Source organism: Vipera ursinii (genome assembly GCF_947247035.1).
Source record: "Vipera ursinii genome assembly, chromosome: 4".
Taxonomy (NCBI): domain Eukaryota; kingdom Metazoa; phylum Chordata; class Lepidosauria; order Squamata; family Viperidae; genus Vipera; species Vipera ursinii.
In genome coordinates, this window is record NC_139514.1 from 66,444,118 (window position 1) to 66,457,985 (window position 13,868).

Here is a 13,868-nt window from a genome sequence, read left to right on the forward strand (position 1 = left end):
TCTTACATTTTAAAATAAGTGAGATGAAGTCATGTTTTTAATCATATGAAGACAGTTTTATTGTCATACTTATATATGTTAAGATATACAGCAAATACTTTGATTCTTTCCTTTCTTCAGTCCTGCTTCAAAGGAAGAACTTATATCTATCCCTGAATTTTCACCATTGAATGAAATGATGCCAGGAATTACTTTGGACCAAAATGGATCAAATAATAGGAAGGCTCTTGAAGAACTCCTAGATTTTACTGGCCAGGCCACTTACCCAAAATTAACAAGTGAAAGTATTAGCATAGATGATTGTAATAAAAATTTGATTGATGGATTTAATAGCCCAGGCCAGGAGACAACACTAAGTACCTTATGTTGACAAATACATCGCTACATAGCAATAAGGTATGGTGCTTTCATAGAATACAACTATTCCGCTTTCTTTTCCAGTCAAAAGTTGTTTGACAGCAGTCAATTCATTTCTTTCTTTAAATGTTAAATAAGTGGCCATGCTATCTTTTGTCTTACCTATATTAAGTTAATTATGTTAACCACAGCCACATAAAGGGAGGGGGGGAGAAATGAAAAAGAAAAATTCTAAACCAGAAAGAGTTTTGGTGATGGCAGAAAAGCAAATAAATTCCATCAAGATATCCCAAAGTTTTTGAATTTTACTTTGTTTTAAAGAACAAAAAGGAATCCATACAATCAGAAGGGTACACAACAGTACTGACTTTGAAATGTGAGTGTTGGATGTTTGAGTCCGTATACTGAAAAACTGTTTTGTTCAGTACATGGACTGAAATATCAAAGAGCTTTATGAAGAGGATAAAAGGGGGGGGGAAGAGGGTTTTTAACAATTGAATTTGCAAATATTGGCAGTGGCTGAGGGAAAGCAGAGAAGAGAAGAGAAGAGAAAGAAGGGCAGGTTATGGGGAAATGGCAAGAGTCTATATGTACATCCAGGAAAATCACTTTAGGATGTCTCTTGATTTTGTTTTGCCTTAAATCTAGAATAAACTCAATTTCACTGAGGGCCACATCAGCATTATGGTTGCCCTTAAAGGGCCACTTGCTGTCCCCTTCTCTCCCTCAGGCTTGCCCCACAGAAGCCTCTCCTCTCCTATCCTCGTCCCGCCCTCAGGCTTGCCCCACTGACATCTCTCCTCTCCTCCCTATTGCCTTCCCTTCCCCCCTCGCTTTTCCTCCTTCCTGCCCAAACCCCTCCTCTTATATCATCTCCTCCCCTCCCCCATACGTTTATTCACTTTTCAAGCAGTGTTCATCAGCTGCAGCTGCGTGCACTGATTCTGGGGTCCCTGCCAAAGCCCTGCAGCTCCAGCTGACTTTTCCCTGAAGACTGTGTGCAGCTTCCAGCCACCCCCAAGGCCACTAGAAACCCCGATCAGCTGGAGCAGCACGCATCAATCTCAGGGCTTCAGCAGAGCTCAGCTACACCCCCAGGAGTCTGGTGCTGCCGCTGCTTCAGGTCACCCCCCTACATACAGATAATCCCTGAGTTACAAGCGTTCCTTTAATGAATGTTCAAAACTACACGCTAAGCACCCCCTAGTGTTTAGAAAAAACTCTCAAGATTACAAATGTTGCTGCGCCACGGCAGTCGTTCACCCTTACAGACGATCACAGAGGCACTGTAACATTCACCCTGCTATTCCCTCTCCCCCCCCCCCCCCCGGGGTCTCCCTAGGCACTAGGCCTGTGGATACTCACCTTGCAAAGATCAAGAGATCCTTCACTTTCTTGGCTGTTTTCCTGCTTCCTTCGGTGTGTTCGCAGAGAATAGAGGCCTAAAGTGACACAAGATCATGCGAGATCAGTGACACGAGATCTCACACTACTGATCTTGCATGATCTCAGGTTTAGGCCTCTGTTCTCTGCAACAGAGAATAGAACAGAAGCCAGGGAAGAATGGACTTTCAGAGGCACGCAAAAGCCTCCCCCGGCCTCCGTTCTGGGCCTTGGAGGAGGCCTCCGAGGCCCAGAATGGGCCTCTGGATACCCACTGAAGCATCCCTCAATGTCTTTTCTGGGCAACAGTGGTCTGGAAAAGGCCTCCAAGGCCCGCATCAGTCCTTCAGAGCCCCACTAAACTGTCCTCGCAGTCCTTTCCAAGAGGCAGTGGCCCAGAAAAGGCCTCCAATGCCCAGAACAAGCCTTCAGAGCCCCACTGAAGCGTCCCCCGGTGTGCTTTCTGGGTGGCAGCGGCCCAGAAAAGGCTTCCAATGCCCGGAAATGACATTGGGGGACGCTTCAACGGGGCTCCTAAGGTCCGTTCCTGGCTTTGGAGACCTCCAAGGATGGAGGCTATGGGCATTGGCCACGTGCTTCTGGTGGTCTGTTCTGGGCCTCGGAGACCTCCTCCAGGCTTCTAAGGCCCAGAATGGAGGCCAGGGAGGTGGCCACATGCTTCCAGAGATCCGTTCTGGGCCTCAGAGGCCTCTCTCTTGCTGGGAGCAAAGAAAAAAACAGAGGCTGGAGAAGAGACAGATCTTCACAAGGCAAGTGACCCGGCGTGGCAGGATGGGGGGGGGAAACAATTGTGGGCTCTCAGGGGAGGGAATATGAGGTATTTCAGTGGGTCAGGGAAGGCCTTGGGTGGTCTGAAGATGGCCTGTTCCATAACTAGGCCCTTCATGGCCTTCCCCTCCCTGAGATACCTCAGGTTCACTTAATGAGCTGCGCATTCTCCCACGCATTAAATTAGCAAATGTATGGGCAAAAGCTGGGAATGAATCGCGTTCAAGGTACAAGATTTGCTCCTTTAAATCCTCAAGTTATGAATGGGATGGGCAGGCTCCTTTACATTCGTAACTCGAGGACTACCTGTATTCAGTACTACTCCTACTAGTCTGCTTGCAGGTCAAATCTAAACGCATCATGGACCAGATCTGGCCCATGGACCTTGAATTTGACATGTCTGATCTAGAACAAAACATTTTGGGTGTAATTTGTTACTGAACTACAACTTTGAAAACACACACACACACACACACACACACACACACACACACACACATTTCACGCATAGCTCCATTCTTGACACATTCACTGAGCGTGAATGGAGACCTGTCTAGCAATGTCCTTCATAATAACATTCCTCTGTAGATACATGGTGTCCATTTTCTGTGTTTACTTTTAAAGAAAATTTACACAGTTTTTATATATAAACTCCATTCATAAGAGACTACCGTCTTTTCCCGAAAATAACAGAGGTCTTATATTTATTTTTGCTCCAAAAAACCCACTAGGGCTTATTTTTGGGGGATATCTTATTTTTTCATGTACAGGAGGCAGCAAGCTCTCAGAGGCCAACAGTGTCCGGCAGCAGCCACAGCCCACCAGCCCCTTGGCTAGTGCACTCTGGGGCTGCAAAGTCCACGCAACACAGGTGATTGGGAGCACTGCTACTACCAAGCCTGCTCTCTCCATCCCACCGTCTGCTTGCCCATGGCTGTAATGGGGCAGGTAGCTGCACGGCACATCCAGTGGACCGGTACCACTGCCATGAGTTGAGGTGAGGCAGCTGGTGGGGCAGGGTGCGGGGCTCTTGGAGCAGCTCCACCCCGCTACCTGCCTTTCCTCACCTTGTGATGGTGGAACTGGTCCACTGGATGCGACACACAGCCACTGGGCCACCAGATGCACTGTGTGGCTGCTTGTTCCATTGTGGCCGCAGGCAAGCAAATGGTGGGACCGGGAGAGTGGGTAGCTGCACAAGCTTCAACTGGACGGGGCTGGTGATGCTGGTGCCGCTGTAGTGAGGCAAGGCAGGTAGCAGGGCTGGAGTAGCCTGGCTGCGGTGCCCTGATGTGCGTGTGCAAGGCGCATGGGGCAGCTCCACCCCCTCACTACCTGCCTCACCTTACCTTGTGACGGCACCAGCCTGCCAGACGTGCCATGTGGTTGCCTGTCCCATTGTGGCCGCGGGTAAGCAAACGGTGCAATGGAAAGGGCCGGGCCGGCAGTAGCAGCACTCCCACTCACCTGCATTGTGTGGGCTTCACAGCCCCAGAGTATGCCTTGGCCAGTGGGTTGCAACTGCTCCAGACACAGTTGGTCCCCATGCGCTCACACCTCCTGTGTGCACGCCAATGGTGTCTCGAGTTCATCGGTTTACATATGGTACCTTTACCTCTTGTCCAAAGGTGCCCGCTTGGGTACAGTATGTACAAATATTTATTTATATTTTATATTATCATTTAAGTATTAATGCCAATATTATTATTTCTTTATGTTTAATTATATATTAATATTATTGTTTTATAATTCAGTATGTCCGTTGTTTGTTGCAATGGACCTCTGGCTGATGATTCTAACTGGAGCTTATTTTGGGGGTAGGGCTTATATTACAAGTGTCCTAAAACATCATGCGAGGACTTATTTTTCGGTTGGGTCTTATTTTCGGAGAAACATAGTACTTAACACTTGGGTTATCTAGGGATATCTGCCTATCCTTCCATCAATTTACTTAATCTAAAAACAATGTATTGTATAATAAAATCTGAAAATGAATCCAAATATATATTACAAAGAATCTTGTGCCCTTTATACTACTGTATAAAGGTTAACAAACTTAACTTAGCAAAAGCATTTATGGATTTCCAAATTAGGTACATAGAATATTATTACCTGCCATCATACTGGATGAGAATGATTGAAATAGTTAATAGATGTAGTAATCTGTAAATTAATTAAATATATAACATGATAAGATCTGTTATGCTACTGGAAGTTCATCTGCATGAATGATGACTCAGCTACTCAAGGATAACATCCATGTTTGTGATTTCTTTGTTCAAGGTTCAGTACTTTTGAGTATACTCATTGTATTTCTGTTTCTGGTCAGCAGAGGAAATTGAGAATATAGAACACTTTCAATGCTGCTATTATCAGTAAAACAAGAGCCTGTCATTTTAAGAAGCTGCTGCAGTCTGCAATACTGGATACCACCAGCTCTGCACTGAATTTACAGTCTTCCCAAATGAATTGCTGAGTAGTCACTTGATAAAAAGCGGGATTTTTTAATGGCTTGAAGAACTTTTGTGGAAGTTTTGTTTAGAATATGACCTAGTAAAAATGTGGGTCCTAAACATCTCTTTCAATGGATTCCATTTATTTTAAAAGAAAAAGATAATTTTGTCACTGAAACATGATATATAAATGATTATTAAAATGAAATATTGCCAATATGCTTGTTTTACTGGACCATCTTAATGTCATTTTATAAATATTTCACTGAAGCTCTATAATTGAAAAGGTTTGAAAAATAATAGGCAACTGTTGGAATCCAACTACCTTGAAAACAGTGTAGAATTAGAATTATCCCTCATCAACATGTGGCACATAACAGATTTTATGTTGTTTTAATCAATAACTTAGTTAGCATTACTCTGTGATGACAATATACGCTAAAAGAAGGTCTTTGTTAGATGGGGCTAAAACATATTTAAGTGTTTCTTTGGGATAAAATATTGCTACATTTAATTATGTATATTATACTGCTTCATAAGCAACTGTATCAAAACTGAAATATTTATATTGAAAATATATCTGTTCTCAATATCAAACTTCATAAATCACTGAAATTCTGAAATTCAGCATTGTAATGACAATAAACAATATATAGACTTGGCAACATACTACTAAGATGTAATTACGAATGCAGAAAATTATATTTATCCAACATGATAAACTGTTAGCATCTTTCACTTAACAAATTTGACTGAAGAAAAGTTCTTGAAATAATTGATATCTTAAAAAACTATAGCTCAGATAAGCATTTTAAGAGCTGTTGTTTTTAACAAGCTCTTATCTAGATTTTTTTTTGTTAAAAATCAATGGAACTTGTAAAGGTTTAATTTATCTTGGAATTTGGCATAAGCAATTTCAGCTTTCAGTGACCTCTTTAATGCTGTTGTCTATACTGCCCAGGGAGGTCAATGTTTGTCCTATTCTATAAAACCAAAAAATTTGCTAAAGCTATTTTTTTTTATGTTAGTGTGTGTTAAACTATAACTCTGTTATAACTCTATAACCATAAATGACCTGTTTAATAAGCCAGCTACAAAAATATGTGACAATATACATTGCTTACAATAGTTATATTAATGTATTTCCATAAAAGTAATTCCTTGTTGGCTTGCAAATATGTTGTAGCATGGTACAGTGTCTTTCACGTTAATCCTGCAATTTCCAGCTTACACAATAAAATATATCAATCTATCATATATGGCTATGATACTGTGATGGTGGTGTTTTTGTTCTTGTTTTGTTTGAGAAATCAATTTATGCCAGTTGCACATGTTCCATCAAAATACAGAAATCCTTATTTGGGGATGTAATAGTTTTCCTTGTGTGTGTGTTTCTAAAATACTGTAGAAGTTCTATAAGGTTTCCCAAATATCAGTCTTCTACTCATTTGATATAATATTCTTTCCTCAGCTGTATTAGAAGGCAGATTCAAGAAGATATCCTTCAGTTGTAGAACCTGCTTTCTGGCTCAAGTCGTTAAAACCCTGGAGCAGGGGTGTCAAACTGCCGGCCCGCAGGCCGATTGCATCATATGGAGGCCGCATCCACCCCAGTTCCAGCAATGCAAAAAATGTAGCGATATGTCACATGGTGAATTTGACACCCGTGCCCTGAAGGATCCTGATTTATTATATCTTTTAGACAAATGTAGCTAGCAGTCTAATTTAGGAACACTCCTGGTCAGCCTAACTATATGTTATATATTTTCTGAACTAAGAAGACCCAGGTTGCTGAGTTTTCTATTATCCCTGTAGGACTAAGTACCTGCATATGAATGGATACTTATAGTACATGTCAGCTCCCACCTCACTCTTAGCTTGTGTTTCGAAACCGTGCAGTGACAGTCTGCCATGAACTATGGTGAGGGTGAATGGGAGGGTTGCTTGGGGAAAGTGAAAGCGACTGCTGCTTGGGGAAAGTGAGAGTAACTGCTGTATCCTCCCCTCCCCCCAGCTGGGAGAAGAATGCAGCTGCGTACCAAACTATGCTTGAAGTGACCATTCTCAAAACATCTTGCTTGAATCTGGGGCCAGTGATGGGAAGCAGCTAAGGGAAGAAAAGTTGAATTTAGGGATTTGATTCTCAGTTCTGGCTATGCACTATTGCAATGCACTTGACTTGTAATAAAACTATACCTTTCTCAACAAATGGAGCCAAGGATCGTTTCTATTTAGAGGTTTAAGTTGCAGCAGATCTGACAGTACAATACACTTAATTAAAAACAGGGTACCATGCAATTTTATTGTATTTTTATTCTATAATATATTTAATCTCACAAAAATGTGATATAATACTTAAAAGACCACTAGGAAATCCCCGGCCTGTAGGCTAGAGTAGCAAACTGGATGGTTGAAAAAAAGATTCCAGAAGAAAACAAAGGCAAACCATTTCCACAGGGCTATCAACTGTATGGACATGCCCATAGAATAAGCTGCAATCAAAATCACAACTTGAAGGAGGATTTACCTTACATTAACCTTCAACACAGCATTATATATCAAATTTCACACTAGCACATGTTATCATGGAAACATTTTAAATATTTTGAATTATCATTAAACTAGTTGCCTGGAACCAGCTTTAAAAGATAGGCTATGTGCCGTAGCTCTTTCAATAGTTAACATTTTCTAAATACATAATAATGTATATATTGAGCTTGATTTATGTATTAATCTTCAATAAAATAGATTTAAAATAGATTGCCTTAAAGGAATATTTCCAATTAAATTAATTCCTACAGAATATTTTAAATTTTAATTCATCAACACATCAAGGATGCACTACATTCTATTTGGATGAGCAATAGTTTGAAAATAAAAGAATTTCTCTTCAAACAACGCATGTTTCACAAAGCCTAACTTAAATGAGAATTTATCATATATATGAGGAAGCAATATTTCTGGATGATGTCTGTCACACTGTAAGCACTAAGTACTGACTGATCCACCCAGTGGTTGCAACGTCCTTGATTTGCTTTATTCTCATATGTCTCTCCAATATTCATAGGGTTATATCTAATTATATAAATCTCTAGCACAAAATGTCTATGAGTTACAAGAAAGCTGGTTTCATTTTTTAACTATTAATCATTTGATTTAGATTATGAAAGCTATTACACAATTTCAAGTGATTTCATTACACTTGGTAAAATTATACTAATTTACTATTATGATTGTACATCACTATCAGCAATTCTAATATCTGTATTTGTCGGATCTGCCAGAACTTAAACCTCTAAATAAAAACGATCCTTGGCTCCATTTGTTGAGAAAGGGATAATTTATTAGAGATCAAGGGGATTGCACTAGTGCAGGGGTCGGCAACCTCGGCTCTTTTATGACTCGTGGACTTCAACTCCCAGAATTCCTGAGCCAGGAATTCTGGGAGTTGAAGTCCACGAGTCATAAAAGAGCCGAGGTTGCCGACCCCTGCACTAGTGCAAAGCCAGAACTAAAAATCAAGTGCCAAATCCCTAAGTTCTACTTTTCCCTCCCTTAACTGTCTCTCATCGTCCACCCCAATGCAACCAATCAGATTCAGGCAAGAAATTTTCCTAACGGTCAGTTCAAGCGTAGTTTCACATGTGTCCCCCTCCTTCCAGCTGGGTGACCTTGAGACAGGGTCTTGAGGAGATACAGCACTTACTGTTATAACTGCTAATAGGTGTCAACTCTACAATGAACCTGGCTGCAGCCATTTTGCTCATTCTAGGTTGCCACAAGAATGGGAGGGGTGCAAAGGATTTCTACTAATCTAAACATTTTACTGTCCTGTGGGAACCAAGGTCATTTCTGTCAGTTAGATGGGGGCATGAGCATTTAGTTAGAAAGCCTGCCAAACTCTTCTATTGGGGAATGTAGCTGATTGCATAGCATTGGGGTGCGAAGTTTAACTTTCTAATATTGTTTCTCTTTGAAGGGAAATTCAGACTTAGTTTCACTTTTGACTGTGCCAATACTATGTAACCAATAAACATATTCTTTGAAGAAATCTCAAGCCTCAGAGTTCTAATTTATTTGGTCTTGTCTATCGGAATCTCGACCATAAGGATATCAATGCTTGTAATATAGATGTTTGTGCGGGTAAGAATATCAATCTTACTGTCAAGGAAAATCAAACTTTTGATAGACTGTGCCATACCAGGTGCACTAATCAAACAGGTGGTAACGAAGTAGGGGAACTCAGGAACAAAACAGGTTATGCAGAAAGTAAACATAGGGTCAGTCGAAAAGGACTCAAATGTCTATACACCAACTCACAGAGTATGAGGAATAAATGGTGAATTAGAAATTTAAGTAAATGAGGGCAGATAAGATATTGCTGCCATTATTTATTTATTTGTGTTTGTTTGTTTGTTTGTTTGCTTGTTTTATATACCGCCCTTCTCCCGGAGGACTCAGGGCGGTGTACAGAGCAATAAAGTAAGAATACAATAAAACAATAGAGTGAGAAAATTTTAAAACCCAAATCCATCAGGCCAGGCCGGCTTGTTGGAATAGATAAGTTTTTAGATCATGCCGGAAGGAGCAAAGGTCAGGGGCCATCCGGATTTCAGCTGGTAAGCGGTTCCAAAGGATTGGCGCACCCACCAAGAATGCTCTCCCCCTGGGGGTCACCAGCCGACATTCTCTGACCGGTGGCACCCTGAGGAGGCCCTCTCTGTGGGAGCGCACAGGACGGAGGGATGTTGACGCTGGCAGTAGGTGCTCCCGTAGGTAATCCGGACCCACGCCATGTAGGGCTTTGTATGTCATCACTAGCACCTTGAATTTCACCCAGAAGGCAACTGGAAGCCAGTGCAGCTCACGGAGCAGAGGTGTAATATGGGAGTATCGATAGACCCCCAAAAGCATTCGTGCAGCTGCACTCTGCACCAGCTGAAGCTTCCGAGTGGTTCTCAAGGGCAGCCCCATGTTTATGGAAACTTGGTGGGATGAAACCCACAACTGGAATATACAGATAGAGAGATTTAAATTCTTTAAAATTTAAATAGAGCAAATATAGAGAAGTAGAGTTGCACATATATAAGAAATAACTATTTTTCCACAGAAATGGAGCACAACAATGATAGAAACTGTCTTGAATGCATTTGGGTCAATATGAAAGGGGGTAAAATGAAATTGCCATAAGTTTACACTAAGCCACCTAACCAAACAAGAGATAATAGATGAACTTTTTGCTAGTCAGTTAACTAAGGTATGTAGGAAGCACATTACAAACTCTGCACCAAGTGGAAGATCAGACAGGTCCCCAACAAGCTTAGCAGATAATTTTGTCTCCCAAAAAGTACAGAAGGGAACTAGGGGATCAGCCATGTTGGACTTAATTCTCACTAACAGAAATGAAGGTGTTGCAAGCTACATAAATTTTGGAAGGGAGTGATCATGCAATATTTGAATTCAAGCACAAGCAATAGAACATAGTCAGACTGGACTCTTGGACTTTAAGAGAACTAATTTCAATAAACTTAGAGCTTGGGAAGGATTCCATGGATGAGAATCCTCAAGGGGAAAACAACTCAAGAAGCCTGTGAAATTTTGAAAAGTGAGATTATAAAAGCCCAGTCTAGCACATTACCAATGAAGAAGAAAAATAACAGCTCTCAAAAGAAACCAACATGGCTGCATAAAGAACTCTCTGGTAAATTGAAAGACAAAAAGGACAAGTATAAAAAGTAGAAAGAGGAGCACATAACTAGGGCAGGATATCAGCAAATAGCCCAAGCCTAATAGCCCAAGCCTGCAAAGATGAAGTGAGGAAAGCTAAGGCTCAAAATGAACTAAGGCTTGCGACAAAATTTCAACATGTAAAAAACTAGAAAAAAGTCAAGGAAACAATTGGTCCATTAATGGCAAGAAGGTGACAAGCAACAAGGAGAAAGCAGAACTTCTTAACTTGTTTTTTGCATCCATCTTTACACACACAAAAATAGTCCAACCTATAAAAAACAGTACTGTAAAAAACAGATCAGGAATACAAGTTAAAATAGGCAAGAAAATGGTAAGTGAGCACCTGTCCACCCTAACGAGTTCAAATCACCAGGACCTGATGGATTACACCCCAAGGTTCTGAAAGAACTGGCAGATGCAGCACGAGTCCAGGTAAACCTCCGGAGCGATTTCACGCCCCCCCCCCGGCCGATCATTTTACAATGCTCCAGCGGCCCGATCCGGGCATCGAAGGCCTGCAAAATGCTTCTGCTGCCCAGATCTAGGGCTGCAGAGCGATTTCGCTCCCTTCCCCAGCCAATCTGGGCAACAGAAGCATTTTCAAAGTTTCTGGAGTTCACATCCATGGCTGTGGGGCGATTGTACGATGTTCCAGAGGCCCAGTCTGGGCATCGGAGGCCTGCAAAAAGCTTCTGCTGCCCAGATCTAGGGCTGCAGAGCAATTTTGCTCCACCCCCCGGCCAATTTTGCAGGCCTCTGACACCCAGATCAGGTTGCTGGAACATTGCCCACTCGGTGGCCATGCCCCTGGCACCCAGCGATGCATAAGTGGGTTTTGGGTTGCAGTTTGGGCACTCCGTCTCAAAAAGGTTCGCCACCACTGGTATAGGGTTTCTTGCCTGAGTAGGGGGTTGGATTAGAAGACCTCTAAGGTCCCTTCCAACTCCATTATTCTGTTTCCCCAAGCATTCCACACTTCAATCCCACTCTCCACAGTTCATGGCAGTTTGTCACTGCATAGCAACAAAGCATAAGCAAGCATAAGGTGGCAGTAGACAGTATTATAGGATATAATGTTCCTCTGTCCTAGTCCTATTAGACCTCTCAGCGGCTTTTGATACCATCGACCATGGTATCCTGCTGCAGCGCCTCAAGGGATTGGGAGTGGGAGGCACGGTCCTTCAGTGGTTCTACCTCCTGGGACGTTCGCAGTCGGTGTTGGCAGGGGGACAGAGGTCGACCTCAAGGCCTCTCGTTTGCGGAGTTCCTCAGGGGTTGGTCCTCTCGCCTCTCCTGTTCAACATCTATATGAAGCCTCTGGGTGAGATCATTCGTGGTTTTGGAGTTGGGTATCATCAGTATGCTGATGATACCCAGCTTTTTATTTTGACCCCAAACCACCCCAGTGATGCCCTCGACGTGATGTCCCGTTGCCTGGAGGTGGTCCGGCTCTGGATGGGGAGGAACAGGCTTCGTCTCAACCCTGACAAGACTGAGTGGCTGTGCGTGCCGGCATCTCAGGAAACTCAGATCATTCCATCTCTTACTATGGGGGGTGAGTTATTACCCCCCGTAGATAGGGTTCGCAACTTGGGAGTCCTCCTAGATTCACAGCTTTCTTTAGATCATATAGTAACTGTGACTAGGGGGGCCTTCGCCCAGGTCCACCTGGTGCGCCAGTTGCGGCCCTATCTAGACCGGGATGCCTTGCGTACAGTCACTCATGCGCTCGTGACCTCTCAGTTAGACTACTGCAACGCTCTCTACATGGGGCTGCCCTTGAGGACCACTCGGAGGCTCCAACTGGTGCAGAATGCAGCTGCGAGAGTTGTGTTGGGGGTCTCCCGATACTCCCATGTTACACCTCTGCTCCGTGAGCTGCATTGGCTTCCAGTTGCCTTCCAGGTGAGATTCAAGGTGCTGGTAATGACCTACAAAGCCCTACATCAGGGGTGTCAAACTCAATTTCATTGAGGGCCACATCAGCATTACGGTTGCCCTCGGGGGGCCGGGAGGGCGTGGCCAGGTGGGCGTGGCCGGGTGGGCGTGGCCAGCTCAATGCTGCTCACTCAGCGCAGCTTACTCAATGAAAGAAAGTTGGCAGCAGTGCCCCTGAGGGGCAGGCAGGGTGGCAAAAACAGTTTTTAGCGCTCAGCTCTACTATACCAGCAAATCAAGCAATCACACCAGGGTTACCCTTGTAGGTAGGTGCACTTGAAGCAGGCAGAGTGCCACTCAACCTGGTTCCCAGAGGGCCAACTTCCCCCTTCATCCTCGAGCCCCCCGAAAAAGCCTAGTGGGGTGGGGCCGGATATTGGCTCATTTGCAGGCACCCCGATGAGCATTGCATAGCCGTAAGATAGGTAGTCCTCGTTTAGCAACAGTACAGTTACAACAGTGGTGACAAAGTAACTTTGCAGCCAATCCTTGCATTTAGAACTTTTTCAGGTTTGTGTGGCAAATGGCAGCTGAAGTAAGAACCTAAGTCAGTTGCAGTTTCACTGAGTGACTGCATTGCTTAACAACCAAGTGGCTGGTCCCAATTGTGGTCGGTAAATGAGAACTACCTGTATTTCTATGTCCTTTTTGGTGTGGTAGAGGGCTTCAAATTCAGGAAACCTTCCTAAAAAGGACCAGAGACTTACTTTCCCCAGGCTAGGAGTGCCTCTGAAGTACACACACTTGAACAGCAATTCAACACATAATCACACTTCTGTACCCATGCTAGCTTTTCAAAACCACACCGGCAGCAGGGGATCCCACTTCAGTTTCCATTTTACAGCTTTACCCTGTGCAGCAGAAACCCAGCACCTGCAAAATTACCCGTAACACAGCCTGGAATTAAAGGATTCTGCCCTCGGCAGTGATAGGTAGGCAGTTGAAGCAATCAGTGAAGGTCTTCCATAATTTTATGTTATACCGCTGTTTACCACAAATCTTGAGTGGGGCTTCTAGTTCCAACAAAATGGGCTGGCTCAGGAAGATCTCTCGTGACTTCAGGCATATGCCCAGAATCTCATTTTCTGTGAGCTGAACATTCTTGCCTGGATGTAATCCTTGCACTTCAAGCACCCAGCACAGGAGCCCATGCGTGAAAGAAGCCCGGCAGAGGAGCTGGAGCGGCTCCACTGCTGGGGGCGCCTCTTGGCCGGGCCT

At 43.4% G+C, this 13,868-nt stretch overlaps 1 protein-coding gene across 7 annotated transcripts in view; it reads left to right on the forward strand.

Moving 5' to 3' along the window:
- Window positions 1–6,240, forward strand: part of MAP7D2 (MAP7 domain containing 2) — a 71,302-nt gene extending 65,062 nt beyond the window's left edge. For all 7 annotated transcript variants that reach the window (XM_083362661.1, XM_083362659.1, XM_083362662.1 and 4 more), the window contains one exon: window positions 121–6,240. In XM_083362661.1, the coding sequence (XP_083218787.1) occupies window positions 121–370 (250 nt within the window). In that variant the 3' untranslated portion in view covers window positions 371–6,240. The remainder of the gene's footprint in view (window positions 1–120) is intronic.
- The last annotated feature ends 7,628 nt before the right edge of the window (window positions 6,241–13,868 follow it).